We start from the raw sequence: 18,817 nt of genomic DNA, 5'->3' as shown, positions 1-18,817 counted from the left end.
TATGTTATTCGCATATCCGGGCGAGGTCAAGTCTCGAGAAGCCCGGATAAACGGCACTACCCTGTATTTATAACTTTTGATTTAAATACTTTTATGTTTTAATTTGAATCTGAATGAATAACAATAGGTTTAATAATTGTTCTTTATCAAAAATGAAGTTGAAAAAATCACTAAACTCTAGATAGCTGCACAACAAATGTTTTTGCTAAGCTGGTCATCGCAGAAAATGTTCGCCACGATTGGCCAACTATCAAATTCATGCGCACGTAAGCCACCCGCTGTTTAATCCGTCCCCGGATAACCGACGTTCTACTGTACTTACAAAAAGCATCGCCAGCGAGAGAAAATCGCACCGATTTCGAGCGTTGACGAGCTCGCAAAAACCGGTTTTCGGACTGAGGGGTACTCTGTGAGCGTGCTCCAGCTTGTTTATGTCATCTGCCTGACAACAAACAACAACAACAAACCACATCACCTGGAACGGGTGGGAGCCATTGATCGATTCGTGGGGCGTGCTTTCGTGTTCACTTTTCCCCTAAAACATTATCAACCCTGCACGATGGATCTCGAGCAGATTCATCAGGAAGCGCGCCAAGCGGCCCTGAACGAGGTGAAGAACATGTTTCAGCGCTCCAACCAGATGGAGAAGGTGGACCAGTATCGACGGCGCATCTATCGCAAGAACCTGTCGATGGATGCACAGCTCAAATCGTGCATGCAGAACCAAACGGACGATGTGAAGATAGGCGTAAAGAAGCTGCAGACCGCCCTGGACCAGATACAGGAGATCGGCGACCGGATGAAGAACGCGGTCGCGATGCTCACCGACGTGCCGGCCGTGTACGATACGCTCGAGAGCGTGCGGGACGAAAATGCCAAACATTCCCAGTACATGACGGCGATGGAAAACCTGAAGCACATCTTCACCGTCCAGTCCAGCGTGGACAAGGCGATGCAGTGGATCGAGGAGGATAAGCTGCTGCACGCCCACCAGTGTCTGTCCGATCTGGAGAACTCGCGCGACGATCTGCTGTACGAGCTGCACAAGCTGCCGAAACAGAACGCCCACGATAAGATTACGCTCAAGCGGTACTTCGAAAAGGTGGAGACGGTTTCGGTGACGCTGGAGAAGAAAATAAGGCTCGTGCTGCAGCGTACGCTCAACACGGTGCGCAAGGAGCCGACCGTGATCGTTACGGCGCTGCGCATTATTGAGCGCGAGGAGAAGGCCGATGCGTTCGCGCTGCAGCAGCAGAAAAATACGGGCTTCATAGCGCCCGGGCGACCGAAACGCTGGCGCCAAAAGGCACTGGATGTGCTGAACGAAGCGGTGGTACAGCGCATCGAAGGATCGAAGCTGGAGGAACGGTCCGACAACAAGATGTGGCTGGTACGGGATCTCGAACTGACCAGGCAGTTCCTGCTGGAGGATTTGCGCGTGGTAAAGTCGCTTTGCGTGCCTTGCTTTCCTCCGCACTACAACATACTGAACGAGTACGTGAAAATGTACCACAACGCAATGTCCAAATATGTAAGTACGGTTGCGGCATGACAGCGCTCCTGCTCGGCGGTTCGAACATGAACTTTTTCTTTGTATTTTAGCTCGAAGAACTCATACAAACAGGGCTGGAGGGTAACGAGTACGTGACGATACTGTCCTGGATCATGAACACCTACCCCGGCCGGGAGTTGATGCAACATCCCGACCTCCTGATTGACCTGTCCGACGTTGGGCCGCTGGTAAGCAAGCAGCGCCTGCACGAGATGGAAACGGCCTACCTGCGCACGATGGAACGGAACTACCAGGAGTGGATGACCAAGACGCTGGAAACGGAGAAGGCGGACTGGATCAACGGTGTCGAGATGGAAACGAGCGACCAGTACTACCACACGTCCGCCCCGATGATCATCTACCAGATGATTGATCAAAATCTGCAGGTCACCAACACGACCCACTCGGACCTGACGTTCAACGCGCTCATACTAAGCATCCAGCAGATGACCAAGTACGGCCACATCTATCGCACCGCCGTGATCGAGTACAAGGAGCGCCATTTCCGGGACCGCAGCCAAGCGCCCTTCTTCACCCAGCACATCATCACGATCGTGAACAACTGTCAGCAGATGATTGAAATTGCCCAGCAGCTGAAGCAACTCTACTGGCCGAAATCGAAAACGCAACACTACGAAGAGTTTGAAAAGCTCGTCAAAACGTACCAAACGCTGCGGGACGAAACGGGCCTTGTGCTGCTAGAGGAAGCGTTCCTCGATCTGGAAGGACACTTCAACGAGCTGTTCACCGCCAAGTGGACCACCTCGTCCGTGTCGGTCGATACGATCTGCGTCACGCTGGAGGACTACTTCCAGGACTACAACCATTTGCGCACCGCCAACTTTGAGTACGTGATCGGCGAGGCGCAGAAAATGGTCGCCAAGCGGTACATCAGGGCGATGCTTTCGAAGCGGCTGAACAAAAACCGGGCCGAGTGTGAGGTGCTGGCGAAGAAAATCGCCAAGGAGGCGAAGCAGATCAAGGTGTTCTTCGAAAAGGTGGCCCCGAACGTGGCGAAGGGTGACTCACCGATTGATGTTATTGCCAATCTGGCCGGGCTGCTGAACTGTGACGCGGAGATGCTGGTGCTCGATCTGCACTCGGTGCTGTCGTCGTACCCGTCGATTACGGAGGACCATCTGGTACGGTTGTTCTATCTGCGGAATGATTTTAAGAGCAGCGAGCTGAAGGAGAAGGTACAGGATGCGTTGGTTTCGCGCAAGTCGACCATCAGCCACGACAAGCAGGACGCAATTTTCAAGGAGATTGTGTTTTCCGATAAGCTGTGGTAGGGGGCGAACATGGATATTAGATGTTATCGTATTATTTCTTATGTTATTAAGTGTAATGTTATCAATATACACATTCTACCTAACATTATTCACGGTGACGTGTCTGACGATGGGAAGAACATGGAGGGATGTTCGAGATAAATTCTGGGTTTTTCTGGGAGAACCGGAACAGGTTGAGAATAGTGGTGGGAGTTCGGAATCGGACCTGCTTGATTTCGATTCCGTGTTTGGAATCAATTCCGGAGCCTATTCCGATGCTTTCCCGAAGAATTCCCAATTCCGGAGTCGATTTCGTAGCCAATTCCGGAGTTTATTCCGAAGCAAATTCCGGAGTCGACCCTGGAATCAATTTTGGAATCGATTTTGTAATCGGAAGCCAGATCGGATTCGTCCTGGAAATAGCAATGGGCTCGGGTAACGGAATCAGGATTCAGAAATGGAATTCACTCCGGAACGAGAATCAGTTCTTGAATTGAAATAAGATGTTTCAAAAGCGAAATCAGTTCGAGAATCTCCAGGAGAATGGATCGTTTACAGGTAATTTTTGGTTCTTTGCGGATATCAATACTTAGCATCATTGGATCCAAACGGATCACAAAAGAGATGAGGATGTCGAAACTGACTCCGATTTCGAAGCCAATTCTGATTTCGGAGCCAATTCTGATGCCGGAGCCAATTTCGACTCTGGAACCCATTCCGAAGTCGATTCCGGAATCAATTCCGAAGTCAGAATCGATTCTGGAGCCGGTTCTGATTCCAATTCCGGAACCAATTCTAAAGTCAGAATCGATTCCGGAGCCAACTCCGATTACGGAGCCGGTTCGGATTTCGATACCAGAATAGATTCCACAAACTGATTCCGGACCTATATCCGGAATCGATTCCCGAAAACTTTGGAGCTGAATCAATTCCACCGAAATCTTCGTCTTTCCCATCATTAGTTCAGAATGAGTTCAAAGTTCAAAGGTGAGATTTGGTTTTATGTTATGAAGGATTATGGTCCACGGCCGAAATAAAATTGGGTTGAGCCACACGACCGGAATAGGGTCTACGAGATTCTTGTCCCGGATTGTGCTCGGGACAGGTTCTCAGATCGAAATGGGTTAAGGCACCGTAACAAACCCGGAATGGCTTTTAAAACAATACTTACACTGGAATAAATCTGTGATCTACTTCTGGAACAGTATTTAACACACAATCTAAAAACAAATTCTAGTTAATTTCCAGGAAATTTCGCGATTTTTCCCTCCTTTTAATTTTATGGCACAAATTATGGCAACCAGCACCGCCGCTTGCTTGAAAGCAAGAAAATCGCTCACCGCCATCCCTGTCAAACTGTGTCAGCTGAGCTGTCAAACGCCCGATAGCTGGTGCTGCCCAGTTCAATCACGCACGTCGTCGTCGTCAACAAATCGAAACGGAGGAGAAAAAGTGTCTGTTTGCATCATCCGTTCGCCAGCGTGCCAGGGCCCCTTGCTGTCGCTGTACACATCGCCTCCCCAGAAAGCCCACGGCACACAACAACACAAAAAACGCACGGAGACTACACAGTCGTCAACAAACAAAACGCGCAGGAAAACAGGAACCATCGCTTCTAGCGAGGCAAGCGTGGTGTGGTGTGTGGCAGCAATCCTGTGTGTTACGCTCTCGAACGTCGGTCCAAGTGAGTCCCGTCCTCGGCCACGCGAAAGATCCCCGCGGCCGTCGTCATCCTACCAATTTCTGCCGTGGCACACTTGGGGAGGGCTGCAACCGCCGTGTTGTAAGCGCTCGGAATCGATTTGGATGGAAGCATGAACCAAGAGCCTTTCACATACGCCTTATCGCAGATCGCTCACTTAGTGTCGAACGTGAACAAGAAAAACTCCCCGGCCACAGCACGTCAGCTAGCGCAGGTAGGTGGAAAACCCCCATTTGGGTGGGATGAGATCAACGTCCCCCGCGTGAGCAGCACAGCAAAAGAAAGTGCGGACTGCGAAAGGTTGTGAACAGCCAGACCCGTGGCCAGACCCGTGGCAAAAACATAAGCAATCGCTCGGGAGAAAGTCGAAACAGGGCAAACCCTACCTCTCGGCCCAGTAGGGCGGGGGCGCGCGCATTGTTGTGGAATGTTTATAAAATACGTAAAGCTCGGGCAGAGGAGCTACTCGGTGGCATGGAATGGAACAGTGTCGTAGCCTGCTCAGAATCTTGCCTGCAATTCTGCTCGCGATTCTACGCTGCGGAGTGGTCTCGAGTGCGGTTGTGTGGTTGAGGAAGCAAAAAGCTATTTATAGGATGTTCGTAATAGAGGAACGAATGATTTGACGGCCAGACGAGCTGTGCTAGGTATTACGGGGGACGAGCTATTGCTCGGCAGGTGCTTCTCTATTGTATCAACCGTTCATTGCACAAATATTACGACAATTGATATGTTGCGAGCGCGCTGAATGTGTTGGTAATGTCACCCTGTCACCCAACGATTGAATTTCCAGCCAATGAACGGCACTGAATGTAGAGAATGATTCATTTGTTTGCACTTCGAGTGTGTAGGAGGGACTTGTATTTAAATGAGCAGCCTTGTGGATATTGCCGCTCAAAGCCATGCTAGGTGCATAAGGTTTTTTAAATCCTATTTTGCCTTTCTTCCTGACCCTGCTGGAACACGTTACCGTGCTGCACATGCAGAGGAATGTCAATGGACGTAATATTCCACATAAAAGCTGCTCAAAATGTTTGTGAATTCAGTGTCAAAATCCACTAAAATTTAAGCTTTCTACAAAAAGGAATTGTTTGCCTTTAAATTCTCCACCATTTAATGCAAATTTATCCAATCCCCAAAACGGGCAGCTATAAAAATGGCAAATTGATATATGCTTCCGTGAGTTGTTTGTGTTTCGTAAGCGCCTGCTGCTCCCTTTCGCCCAGGGCAACCGATGTGACGTTTGCCGTTTTCTTCTTCCTTCCCATCTTCTTTCCGAGCTGCTGCTGCGGCTGCTGCTACAGCACCGCACTGACAGCTGCCCGTCCAGCACCAGCACCGATGGCGGCGTTGCTGTTGAGCGTAGCCGATGCTGCCAGCAGTCATTCCATGCTCCGCCATGTTGTTTGATCGGAAGTGAAAGAGAAGCGACTTTGGATCTGGAGAGTGCAGTACACGGGGCTTTCTTCTGTTGCCTACAAGGGTGCACACGGGTTTTACGGTGAAATAAGCCAAGGAAAAAGGAATAGGAAAAACGCATAAAACGATGGAAAATTCTCCGGGCAAGCCGTTTTTGCTGGAGTTGTGACCAAACAAAAAAGGGGACCAAGGAGTGAAGTAGTTACACGGCACGGGTAGGAATAATCGTCTCACCAATACTTCTGTTCGGTTCCATTCTTCTGCTGCGGCGGGGGTCCGTCTTTCCCCGAAAAACGCGCAGCGGCAGCCAGGCAGGGCGACAGCCTCGGTCGTTCACGGTGTGAAGAAAGGTTTGCAAGAACTTTTGTGTGTTACTTCTTTTCTTGTTTTCCCCCTCCGTGTCACGGTCATTTTTATCGAAAGTGTTCCAGTTGCTTCGGCCGCGCACGCCGCCGCCTCTCTGTGGTAGCGTTCTTTTGTCTGGAAGGGGGCAAATCTTAACACAAAAAACTGTGATAATCTTATTTCGATACGTTTTCTTCCTTTTCTTTCTTTTTTTTTGTCTCTCGGTGAATGCGTCCTGCTTCTTCTCCATCGGTTCCGGCGGGTGGTCGTCTTCATCTTACCCTCCCGGGTAACACTTTCGGGCCTGCTGTGTTACGTGCCTGGGAATTTTCTCGCCTTCCCGAAACCCCCAACTTCACCCCCCTACTGGTGTTGTAGCTGGTGAAGGACTTCGGACTAGAGGCCGACCGTCACTTGCTGCGTTGTCTGTTCTCCTCGATCGACTTCGGGGACGCCACACATTCCGCCGCCAGGGGTTATTGCCAGGCTCGCTTACTGGCCACGGAACTCGCGAGCCTGACAAATAAACCGCAGCTGGTCGCCAACGTTTGCTTCGCCGTCGACAATCCGTTCCCGCAGCAAAAGGTAAGTGCCCGCTGGTAATGGTTGCGGGGAGCAAAATGGAGGTGGTCGCGCCTACTGTGTGTGCCCGAATGCGTTTGGCTGTGACATATTGAACCATAATAATTTGTGTTTTTTTTACTCTTTCTCTCTCTCATTGGCGCTCCCTCTCACTGTGCCTCTGTCTCTCTCGTGCGCTCTTGCGGATGCGTTGTTCTGCATGGCTGGCTTTGTGACCGATTGTTGCTACCTATACACGCACAGTCCCTGAAGCCGACGTCGAACCTGCTGGCACAGATCTCGAAAACGCTCTCCTGTACACCGATCCAGGAAACGGCGCTTTCGATCGCTTTGCTGCACTCGGAACAGCCGGAGATAGTGCGGTTTGCGGAAGCGCACCTTAAGAACTGTCTCACCGAGCTAATCGAGACCTACATCGACTCTGGTGAGTGAAAAGGCACTGTTTCCTATTGAAAGCAAAACATGCTTCATTGTTGTGCAGATGTTCGTGCTTTCCTTTTTCAAACTAAACGTTACATTTCTTCCCATTTTCGATTCGCTTTCGCACCAGACTCGGGCAGCAACAACGTAGAGGGCAGCCTTAACGACGTATCGCCCGAGTTTCTGCAGCAGATACTGTCCCTAATCTCGTACGGCCGGCACACCGCCCTCGGGCTTACCGACCAAACGTACGAACGCTTCCGGAGCCAGCTGTGCCGCGACTTTCCGCGCGACCGCGTGCCGCTCATCCTAGCGCCGCTGCTGTACGCGGAGAGTTCGGAAATTTCGGCCGAAATATTGAAGCTCAACACGCACAGCATCCTGCAATCGTCGATCATGAAAACGTCCTGGACCAATCTGGTCGTGGAGGTGGGCTACTCGTTCACCGCGACGCTCGACGACTGCCGGAACCATCTGCTGAAGGTGGGCGGGCGCGACATCACACCGCAGGATGTGGCGAAGATTGTGTCGTCCATGTGCCTGACGCACGAGTCGCTGTCGGAGAGTAGCATCAATCTGCCGACGCCGAGCGCCTTCTGGCCGCAGGGCAGTGGCGATCCGTCCGGCCAGAAGGGCAAGGATGGCAATGGGGGGTCGTCCGCGTCGGAAGTCACCACCTGGAAGCCGGAGGTGCTGGTGCAGGCGCTGAAGGAGGTAGTGCCTGCCCTTAACTGGAAGGAGGTGTGCGTAGCGCTGGACCATCCGGAGTTTCTGCTGAAGGACCGGGCCGGGCTGTCGCTGCTGCTGACGATCGTGAAGATGGGCATGCAGGCGAGCAACATGGGCCAAACCTTCCCGGTGGAGTGTCTGTATCAGCGGTGGACGAACGTCGAGGGTCAGCTGTCGATCATTTCGCTGATACTGAAAAACTCCGACCTGTACTCGTTCGCCGACCACATCTACACGAGCGTGTCGCTCGATCTGCTGAAGACGCCGCCGGAGACGGACAGCAAGGAGGTGGCCTGCTGGATGTCGCTCCACCTGGTGGACGTGCTGCTGTACATCGCGGACCATGCGAACCTGAGCGAGAAGGTGATGAAGATTTTCAAGGTGCCCGGTTCGCTCTGCCCAGACGTGCTGTTTCTCGCGCTGCTGCAGATCAACCCGCCGATGACGACGGCCCGGCAGGAGCTGTTCACCAATCTGGTGCCGATCTTCCTCGGCAACCATCCGAACGCGGGCACGATACTGCACCACGCCTGGAACCATTCCACGTTCAACGTGACGCTGCGCCCGATCATCCTGCACGCCATGTCCGACTGGTACATGGTCGGGGAGGGCGACCAGTCGCGGCTGTCCCGCATCCTCGACGTGGCGCAGGACCTGAAGGCGCTGTCCAATCTGCTCAACATTCGCACGTACATGTTCATCATCGATCTGGCCTGTCTGGCGTCGCGCCGCGAGTACCTCAAGCTGGAGAAGTGGCTGGCGGACAAGATACGCGACCACGGCGAACCGTTCGTGAAGACGATACTGAAGTTTCTGCAGCGCCGCTGCCCGCAAATCCTGGGCGGCAAGTACAGCGAGGAGCAGATCCCGAAGTCGTCCCAGCTGCCGCCCGAAACGCTCATCACCATACTGAACTGTTTGCAGGCGTGCATCGCGAGCTGTACGCCGGAGGTGGCGGACATGATCCACAGCATGATGCAGTACGGTATGCTGCTGAACTCGAAGTCGCGCGCCCAGCAGCAACAGCAGCAGCAGCAGGCGCCCCAGCAGCAGCAGCAGCAGCCGCCGCCGCCCGGCGTGCTCCGGTCGCACCGCGGTCTGGAAGCGTTCGGTGCCAATGCGATGGGCAGCCAGCTGCTACCCCCGATGGTGGACTCGCTCAACAGCCTGACCGCGAACATTGGCGGCCTTAGCATCGGTGGCCCCGGCGGCGGCAACAGCGCGTTCAGCTTCAACAACATCATTGCGACGCCGCCGTCGCCCTCGCGCCTGCTGCCCTCGAGCAGCCCGTTCCCGATGATGCCGCTGCCGCCCGGTGCGGCCGCCGCTGCCCAGGCCGGCACGCTCAGCCGGCTGCAGCAAACGCCGAACGATAAGCTCGGGGCGGCGGCGGCAGCCGGCGCCGCCGGCATTCCCACCCAGGCGCTCGCCCCGTTCACGGCCGACGCACCGCTGCCCGTCTCGAAGGAGGTGGAGGACGAGGCGAACAGCTACTTCCAGCGCATCTACAACCTGCCGCCGCATCCGACGCTGTCGATCGACGAGGTGCTGGACATGCTGCAGCGCTACAAGGACTCGCCGAACCGGCACGAGAACGACGTGTACCAGTGCATGCTGCGCAACCTGTTCGAGGAGTACAAGTTTTTCCCCCAGTACCCGGACAAGGAGCTGCAGACGACGGCCCAGCTGTTCGGCGGCATGGTGGAGCGCAATCTCGTCACCACGTACGTGGCGCTCGGGCTGGCGCTGCGCTGCGTGCTCGATGCGCTGAAAAAGCCGGAAGGCACGAAGATGTACTACTTCGGCATTACCGCGCTGGACCGGTTCAAGAACAAGCTGCACCTGTACCCGAAGTACTGCGAGTATGTGCACTCGATCGCGCACTTTAGCGAGTTTCCGGCGCACCTGATCGAGTACATCGAGTACGGGTCGCAGGGCCAGGAGCCGCCGAACAAAACGCTCGGCCCGGGCCCGCTGCCACCGTCGATTTTGCAGTTCATGCCGAGCGGGGCGGCCGGTCGGGGTGGACCGGTGGGTAATCCGCTGTACCGGAGCAACTCCGTCACCGGCACGAGCAATCTTACGCTGGCCGGTGTGTCTACGTCCGCTTCGGCTGCGGCTGCAGCCGCAGCTGCCGCAGCCGCCGCCGCTGCTGCTGCCGGTGGTGCCGGTGTGGGTACGCCTGGAAAGATTAATCTTTCCGCTCAGCTAATCCCTCCCGGTGCTGCCGGCGGTGGAGCGGCAGGTGCTAGCGGTGGCGGTGGGTCGGGTGCAGGTGTTGCCGGCTCAAGCGGTAACAGTGGTGGCACTGGTGGAAGCAGCGGCGGTGGACAACCGCCGCGCGTCAAATCGATTGCAAACGCAACCAACATCGACACGCTGCTGGTGGCGACGCAGGACCGGGAGGAGAAGATCATTGCGCCGCCGGACGCCATCCAGGACAAGACGGCGTTCATCTTCAACAACCTGAGCCAGATCAATCTGCAGCAGAAGTGCGAGGAGATCAAGGAAATACTGCAGAAGGATTACTACACCTGGCTGGCGCAGTATCTCGTGCTGAAGCGTGCCTCGATCGAGGTGAACTTCCACGTGCTGTACTCGAACTTTCTCGATGCGCTCAAGATACCGGAAATCAACCGGCTGGTGACGAAGGAAACGTTCCGCAACATCCGCGTGCTGCTGCGGTCGGACAAGGGCATTGCGAACTTTTCCGACCGCTCGCTGCTGAAGAATCTCGGCCACTGGCTGGGCATGATGACGCTCGGGCGCAACAAGCCGATCCTGCACCTGGACATCGACGTGAAGTCGCTGCTGGTGGAGGCGTACAACAAGGGCCAGCAGGAGCTGCTGTACGTCGTGCCGTTCGTGGCGAAGGTGCTGGAATCGTGCGCGAAGAGCAAGGTGTTCAAGCCACCGAACCCGTGGACGATGTCGATCATGAACGTGCTGGCGGAGCTGCACCAGGAGCCGGACCTGAAGCTGAACCTGAAGTTCGAAATTGAGGTGCTGTGCAAGAACCTCAACATTGACGTCAGCGACCTGAAGCCGGCCATCTATCTGAAGGACCCGGAGCGGGCGCAAAACATCGAGTATCAGCTGTCGCAGCCGAAACCACCGAAGGAGACGGCCGCCGCGGCGGTGATGGGTGGTGCGGGCGTAGCCGGACTCGGTGTCGGGGGTAATGTGGGCGGCGGTGGTGGAGGTGGTGGTGGCGGCGGTGTTGTTGCCGTCGTGCCGCAGCTTCCTCCCGGGGCCGGCCCGGACGATATGGGCTCGAGCGGACCGTCCAGCTCGCCGGCAAACGTGGCGATGGATCCGGCGCTGGCAGCGACCGGTCCACCCGAACCACGCTTCCACTACTCCGACATTAACATTGCGAATCCGAGCCTGAACGCGCAGCACATCGTTTACCATCCGACGGTGGCGATCCTGCACACCCAAACGCACCTGAAGGTGATCGTGAAGAGCTGCCTGGAGCGCACCATCTCCGAGTGGATCTCGCTGATCGTGGACCGCAGCGTGAAGATTGCGTCCAAAACGACCGAACAGATCGTGCGCAAGGATTTCGCGCTCGACTCGGACGAGACGCGGATGCGCCGGTCGGCCCACAATATGGCGCGCAGTCTGGTGGCGGGCATGGCGATGATCACGTGCCGCGACCAGATGGTGCAGACGATTCAGAACAACATCAAGGTGGCGTTCGCGGCCGCGGTCGGTAGCGCGCAGAAGGAAGCGATCATTGAGCACGCCGCCCAGCAGCTGGCGATGGACAACATTGAGCTGGTGACCGCGTTCATCCAGAAGACGGCCATCGAGAAGGTGGCGATCGAGATGGACAAGATACTGGCGGAGGACTTTCAGCTGCGCAAGCTGGCGCGGCAGGAGGGCCGGCGCTACTGGGACGCGGCCGTACTGTCGTACCATGCAGAACGGATGCCCGAACGCATCAAGCTGAATGTGGGCGGCGTGTCGCCGAGCCAGCTGGCGGTGTACGAGGAGTTTTCGCGCAACATTCCCGGCTTCCTGCCGATTACGGAGCGCGATGCGGCCCAGTTTGCCCCCAAGATGGCGGTAAGTGGTGAATCAGAGGGAGAAGGAGAGAGACTAGGTGAAAGGGACTAATTGAGTGTTGGTTGTCGATTTTAGGAGATGCTGCCATTCGTTGCTACGCCGGACGAGATCGGTGCGATCTACGATGAGCTGGCGAGCAAGATGGATACGTTCATCAAAACGACGCGTCTCGTGCCGATATTGCAGGTAAGTGTTCGAGATATGGGCTACATGTTACTGCCCGTAGCAAGTATCTAATCTAGTGGTGGGATCTCGGAATCGGACCTACCCAATTCCGATTCCGTGTTCGGAACCAACTCCGGAGTCGATTCCGATTCCAAAGTCGATTCCGGAGTCGACTCCGCAGTTGACTTCGGAATCAGAATCGGCTCCGGAATTGGATTCGATCTGGAAATCGCAATTTGCTCCAGAAACGGAATCAAAATTGACTCAAAAATTGGAATTAGCTCCGGAATGAGAATCAGTTTGTGAATTGGAAAAGAAGTTTCAGAAGCGATATCAGTCCGGGAAGATCAATGATACTGGGTCATTTACAAGCATATTTTCATTCCTTGCGGCTATCAATACGTAGCATCTTTGGATACAAACTAGTGGTGGGAGCTCGGAATCGGACCTACCCGTATTCGGAATCAATTTCGAAGTCGATTCCGATGCTGGAATTAACTCCGGAGTCGATTCCGATTCCAATTCCGGATCCGATTCCGAAGACGTATTTATTTATTTCACTCCATGAGAACAAGTGAACTTTGATTCTTTGGGGCTATCAATACGTAGGATCATTGGATCCAAACACCTATTCTTATGAGGATCGACTTCGATTTCGAAGCCAATTCCGATTCTGGAGCCGATTTCGATTCTGGAACCGATTCCGATTCCGGAACTGGATTCGATTTCGGAACCGATCCTGGAACCATTTCCGGAGCCCTTTCCGGATCCAGAATTGGAATCGGTTCTGGAATCAGAATCCGAATCGATTCCAGCATCGGATCGACTCCGGAGTTGATTCCAGCATCGGAATCGAACCAATTTCGGAATCGATTCCGGAAACTGATTCCGGACCTACTATCCGGAATCGATTCCAGTAAACTTCGGATCTAGCCGAAATCGATTCCGACGACAACTTCATTTTTCGACATTCGACTCATCACTAAATCGAATCTACTGGTTTGCATCCACCATTAGCTTCACACCAACAACATGGAGCAGCTGCTGGAGTGTTTGATTCACGCGCACCGTTCGCTCGACAATCTGACCGGCTGCACGCTGCTGAACAAGGCGGTCGAGGGCCTGCTGGAGGGTTTGATCAACATCCCGGACCAGATCGAGCACGTCAAGCTGTACCGGGACATCCATCTGCGCGTGATGCGCCTGATGCAGGACCATCGGCTGTTCGGTCCGATGTGGACGAACAAAGCGATCACGCGCTACATGCTGGAGTGCCGGGAGGAGCTGCGCTACAACGTGGAAGCGGTCGATCTGCTGATTACGTCCAACTTTGTTAACATGCAGCAGTTTGACATGATGCTGGTGCAGCTGATGGACAATGGGAACAATTACGTGGCGGTCGTGTTCGCCATGCAGCTGCTGCAGACGTTCTTCATTGACGAGCGGCACAATTCGGCCATCACGGAGAACGATCTGGCCGGCACGATCGAGATGCTGCACCGGCTGACGGCGCACCCGCGCGCACCGGAAGGTTTGACGCATTTGATCGAGATGCTGCGCGCCAATCACGATCCGAACTCGTTCCTGATGGATCGTGCCATCGTTGGGCCGACCTCGTACATCCACGCGGGTGTAGCCCAGGCACGGGTAAGTGTTGTTGAATCAATGCATGTGTTTAGCAGGCTTTCTATAAAGCTTGTTTCTTCCCTCTTTCCCCAGTCGGACATTGACGATTCACCCGGTTTTCTCGAGCGGGCCGAGTTCCTGCTCAAGGACTGGGTCACGATTGCACTGTCGCCCAACACGTGCCGCGATCCGCTCAAGGGTTTCAGCGTGTTTGTGGGCAAGATGAACGCGCACGGCATACTGAAGGGTGATGAGCCGCTGACGCGCTTCTTCCGCTTCGCCACGCAGTACTGCATCGATCTGACGTATCGCAACATGAACGAGCCGAACGCGAAAACGAAAATCTTCCAATTTATCGACGCGTACGTTCGCCTGATTGCGCTGCTGGTAAAGCACTCCGGCGAGAGTGGCAGCACCAACACGAAGCTGAATCTGCTGAATAAGGTACCGAGAGATCGCAACTGTGCTGCTTAAATGTTTAAATTTATCATATTTTAACCTTTCTTCCTCCCTTTGCTCTTTTTTTAGATTCTCGGTATCATCATCGGCATACTGCTGCACGATCAGGAGGTCCACACGACCGCGTTCCAGCAGGTCGGCTACCATCGCATCTTCGCCATGCTCTTCCTCGAGCTGACCACGCACGATCCGATCCTGGAGAACATCAGCATCAGCGTGATCACGGCGTTCTGCCACACGTTCCACATACTGCGCCCGTCCGCGGCGCCCGGCTTCTGCTACTCCTGGCTCGAGCTGATCGCGCACCGCGTCTTCATCGGGCGCGTGCTCGCCCAGATCCCGCAGCAGAAGGGCTGGCACATGTACTCGCAGCTCCTGATCGACCTGTTCAAGTATCTGGCCCCGTTCCTGCGCAATGCCGAGCTGGCCAAGCCGGTGCAGCATCTGTACAAGGGTACGCTGCGCGTGCTGCTGGTGCTGCTGCACGATTTTCCCGAGTTTTTGTGCGACTACCATTTCGCGTTCTGCGACGTCATCCCGTCAAACTGCATCCAGATGCGCAACCTGATCCTGTCGCCGTACCCGCGCAACATGCGCCTGCCCGATCCGTTCACGCCGAACCTGAAGGTAGAGTAGAGTGGTTGTCAATCAGTGCTGCAAAATGCCATGAGCATCACGAGATGTTCACCAACGATAACAATCAACATATCCGTGGTAGCTTGAAACTCATTGCTGATACTCAATGAAAGTGCGCCATGACATGCCGAACAAGACATGCGAGTGCTTGAGTCAAGCGCGATACTCTGACTGACAAGCTGAGCTTAATGTCGTCGCAAGCATAATCATAATTTTTCTGGCTGTGAACAGTGCTGCCTAATGCCATTGTTTCAGTCACCAACACTCATGACTGAAACGGAGATTATCAGCGGTGAGACTCAAACATTTGGTGGATCAATCACATCCTTGGTGACAATTTTTTAAGCACCCAACTCTTTGTCACTCACTTGGTCACGACATTTTCCGTCAATGACAATCACGGCATTCTTGGAATATACTTGGCGCGTGGTCCCAAGCAACAAAATGAGCATTCTTGCTAGCTCTGCCTGCTTTGATTGTCTGTTGGGTCAATCTGAGCGAGAAAGCATGCTCATTTGGTATCTTGGAACCACTCGCAAGCACTCCATATCTCCCATGGCTATCGTGATGATCACCGACAGAAAATGTCACGACCAAGTGACTGACCAAGAGTTGACCGCACAAAATGTCACCAGGCATGTGATTTTCGCACCAACTATTTGAGCATCTCCTCTAATCATCACAGTAGAGCTCGTGACGCTGACATGATTTTGTATCAGCCGAAATTTGTCATGACTATGTTGTCTGTGACATTTTGCAGAACTGATCACAGTAAAAAAAAGGTCATGACATAGTGACTGATCAAGCGGTGGTCGCAAAATTAATCGTCACGAAGCATGTATTGGTCACAACAATCGTTTTGATTATCATCTCTGATCATCACAAATGAGTATGTGACGCTGACATGAATTTTGTTTCAGTCAGGGTTTTTTCATGACATTGACAGTGACATTTTGCAGCACTGGTTGTCAAGGGTCTTAAGAAATGGATGAATTTAATTGTTAAAATAACTTGATTTTTCCTTCAGGTCGATATGCTGAATGATATTGGAGGATCGCCACGGATTTCCATCAACTACGCGTCCTCCATTCAGCCGGTAAGCTTCAAGAAGGATCTCGACTCGTACCTGAAGGCCCGCGCACCGGTCACCTTCCTGTCGGAGTTGCGCTCCAATCTGCAGATCTCGAACGAGGTCGGCTCGCGCTACAATATTCCGCTGATGAACGCGCTGGTGCTGTACGTTGGCACCCAAGCAATTGCTCATATTCGGTAAGAAATCATAGAAATGAGAAAAACGATAGTTTTCCTTCTTGCTTGCCGTACTAATAACAATCCGTTTTGTCCGTTTGTTTTAGATCGAAAAATTTGGGCCCAACAATGTCCACGATCATACACAGCGCGCACATGGATATCTTCCAAAACCTGGCGGTCGATCTGGACACGGAGGGACGCTACCTGTTCCTGAACGCGATTGCCAACCAGCTGCGCTATCCGAACAGCCACACGCACTACTTCAGCTGCTGCATACTGTACCTGTTCGCAGAGGCAAATTCGGAAGCCATTCAGGTAGGTGTTGTGGGGTGTAAGATGTGGTTTGGAATAGTGGTGGGAGCTTCTAATCGGGCCTAATCGATATCGATGCTGGAATCAATTCCAGAGCTGATTCCGATTCCAGAGTCGATTCCGGAGCCGATTCCGGAGTTGACTCCGAAGTCGATTCCGGAGTCTATATCTGAGTTGACTTCGTAGCCGATTCCGGTGTCGATTCATGAGCCGATTCCGGAGTTGACTCCTGAATCTATTCCGGGATCGGAATCGACCTGGGAATCGCAATTTGGTAATCTGACCCTAGTAACGGAATCAGGATTGACTCCAAAAATGGAATTAAGGATGAAAATCAGTTCTTTAATAAAAATAAGAAATTTCAGAAGCGTAATCAGTCTGTGAATCTCCAAAAAAATGGATCGTTAACAAGTAAACTTTGATTCTTTGCGAATATCAATACGTAGCATCATTGAACCCAAACGCTTATTCTAATGGAGATTCCGAAACCGACTCCGTTTCGAAGCCGATGCTGATTTCGGAGTCAATTCCGATTACGGATCCGATTTTGATTCCGTAACCGATTCCGGAGCCTATTACGGATCCGAATCCGATTCCGGAACCGATTCCGATTCCGGAGCTGATTCCAATTCTGGAACCGATTTCAATTCTGGAACCGATTTCAATTCTATAACCGATTTCAATTCCGGAGCCGATTCCAAAAACTGATTCCGGATCTACCATCCGGAATCGATTCGGAGCTAGCTGGAATCGATTCCGACGAAAACTTCATTTTTCCCCTCACTAGTTTGGAAGCAATACAATATTCTTTCTCTGTTGCAGGAACAAATCACGCGCGTTTTGCTCGAGCGCCTGATCGTCAATCGTCCGCATCCGTGGGGTCTGCTGATCACGTTCATCGAGCTGATCAAAAATCCGATCTACAAGTTCTGGGATCACGATTTCGTGCACTGTGCGCCAGAAATTGAACGGTGAGTAGGGGTAGTGTTGGGAGCGCAAATTACAACTGTGAACAGTTGTGAAGCACATTATACTAACTCATTGCGCATTGTATTTGTTGTAGACTTTTCGAATCGGTGGCAAAATCGTGCATGGTCACGAGCAAGAGCCAGCAGCAAATTCAAAACGTTGAGCCGGATATCACCGAGTGCAGCTAAATATATGGTTGCCAACATCAGGCTCCAGCTTTGCGGCAACACAGCATCGATAATATCAAACACCCGAAACGTCAGCCCGAAGAAAAAGAATTACAAAAAAAAACCCGTTGGTGGTCGGTTGACGATAAAACTGAACAGAATTAGGCAAACACACACCATCTGTACATACGCGATACCATTGTCACAACAAGTCAGTGCACGTCCTCTTTAATGTAGGAAAATTGATGAATTAGATGGAGAACAGCCAAGCATCAAACGTCAAACGCGAAACTATCTTAGTTCATTTGAGCCGATACTGTACATTTTGCGAGCGAGAACAGGTTTAGGAAAACGTGTGTAAGTAATCGAAAACCGAAACGATTCGTCCCTAGCCACGGTAACTTTTTCCTCCGTCACCTTTGGAGTGGCCGCTGAAGTTGACGGGAGATTGCCGTTTCCTCCCAAGGTACAGCTTAACGTTGCTTTTGGTCGGTGTGCGAATCTACACGTCTTTTTTGGGTTGTTGTGAGTAATAATGTAAGTAGCGATGTACAGAGTTGCAAAATAGTACTGTAAAAGGATGTTCTAGATCGGTGCGATACATTTTACTCGATGCACTAGATATAGATATAAAATTGTTCGTAATAAGTGTAATAAATAAGGGATTCGAATTTGAAATCTAACGAACGTGGTGTGTCTCATGGGTGTCACGTTGTTTTAACAGACCGGGTCTCTGTGCAAAGCTTGAGATTTGTTTGCACATACCCAATACAACTTTTCTCTTTGTTGTGATATGCTTCTTCACAGATTGTCTATCGGCAATCATTTAAAAATAGCAAATATTAGAAGAGGAAACGTATCACATAAAGACGATTTGTAGTCAAATGTATTCCAGAGAGAGAGAGAGAGAGAGAGAGAGAGAACGTGCCGGTAAAACTCACCCAAAACCATAATCTAATCGCGCGTATCACCACATACCTTTGGCCGTTAGCTCACGCGTTGTTTGCTTTTTCTCTTCCATTCTCATATGGGTTTGTGTAAATTGATCTTTTCCCCGAAACGCTACCAAGATACCAAGCGCTCGATAACTTCTGTTTTATCGTTCGTTACCATGTCACTGGGCTCGATTGGTCGGATAAGC

General features: G+C 52.5%; 2 protein-coding genes across 4 annotated transcripts; both read left to right on the top strand.

Annotated features, from left to right (window-relative positions):
- The first annotated feature begins 441 nt into the window (after nucleotides 1–441).
- Nucleotides 442–2,932, top strand: LOC1280015 (exocyst complex component 3). Its single transcript, XM_319809.3, has 2 exons — nucleotides 442–1,531; nucleotides 1,603–2,932. Exons 1-2 carry the CDS (start codon nucleotides 560–562, stop codon nucleotides 2,842–2,844), a joined length of 2,214 nt encoding a protein of 737 aa, XP_319809.3. The 5' UTR covers nucleotides 442–559; the 3' UTR covers nucleotides 2,845–2,932.
- A 1,268-nt stretch (nucleotides 2,933–4,200) lies between these two features.
- Nucleotides 4,201–18,359, top strand: LOC1280014 (CCR4-NOT transcription complex subunit 1). 3 transcript variants are annotated; one of them, XM_061658377.1, is made up of 12 exons: nucleotides 4,201–4,739; nucleotides 6,668–6,874; nucleotides 7,115–7,295; nucleotides 7,422–12,091; nucleotides 12,167–12,277; nucleotides 13,274–13,903; nucleotides 13,976–14,326; nucleotides 14,411–14,968; nucleotides 16,005–16,246; nucleotides 16,333–16,543; nucleotides 17,363–17,511; nucleotides 17,604–18,359. In XM_061658377.1, exons 1-12 carry the CDS (start codon nucleotides 4,638–4,640, stop codon nucleotides 17,695–17,697), a joined length of 7,506 nt encoding a protein of 2,501 aa, XP_061514361.1. In that variant the 5' UTR covers nucleotides 4,201–4,637; the 3' UTR covers nucleotides 17,698–18,359. The 3 variants fall into 3 exon arrangements, with proteins under 3 accessions (XP_061514361.1, XP_061514364.1, XP_061514363.1); XM_061658380.1 differs by lacking the exon at nucleotides 4,201–4,739 and adding an exon at nucleotides 5,895–6,159; XM_061658379.1 differs by lacking the exon at nucleotides 4,201–4,739 and adding an exon at nucleotides 5,895–6,294.
- The last annotated feature ends 458 nt before the right edge of the window (nucleotides 18,360–18,817 follow it).

Source organism: Anopheles gambiae, chromosome 3, assembly GCF_943734735.2.
Source record: "Anopheles gambiae chromosome 3, idAnoGambNW_F1_1, whole genome shotgun sequence".
NCBI classification, from domain to species: Eukaryota; Metazoa; Arthropoda; class Insecta; order Diptera; family Culicidae; genus Anopheles; species Anopheles gambiae.
The sequence above is the reverse complement of the archived record's forward strand: the minus strand, read 5'-3'. Positions and strand labels throughout refer to the sequence as shown.

What these genes read in the sequence shown, in the direction of transcription:
- LOC1280015 (XM_319809.3), top strand. Translation starts at nt 560, where the DNA reads ATGGATCTCGAGCAGATTCATCAGGAAGCGCGCCAAGCGGCCCTGAAC. An exon ending in ACAACGCAATGTCCAAATAT is followed by an intron (nt 1,532 to 1,602) that starts GTAAGTACGGTT and finishes TTTGTATTTTAG; the next exon opens with CTCGAAGAACTCATACAAAC.
- LOC1280014 (XM_061658377.1), top strand. Translation starts at nt 4,638, where the DNA reads ATGAACCAAGAGCCTTTCACATACGCCTTATCGCAGATCGCTCACTTA. An exon ending in CAGCACGTCAGCTAGCGCAG is followed by an intron (nt 4,740 to 6,667) that starts GTAGGTGGAAAA and finishes CTGGTGTTGTAG; the next exon opens with CTGGTGAAGGACTTCGGACT. An exon ending in AGTTTGCCCCCAAGATGGCG is followed by an intron (nt 12,092 to 12,166) that starts GTAAGTGGTGAA and finishes TGTCGATTTTAG; the next exon opens with GAGATGCTGCCATTCGTTGC.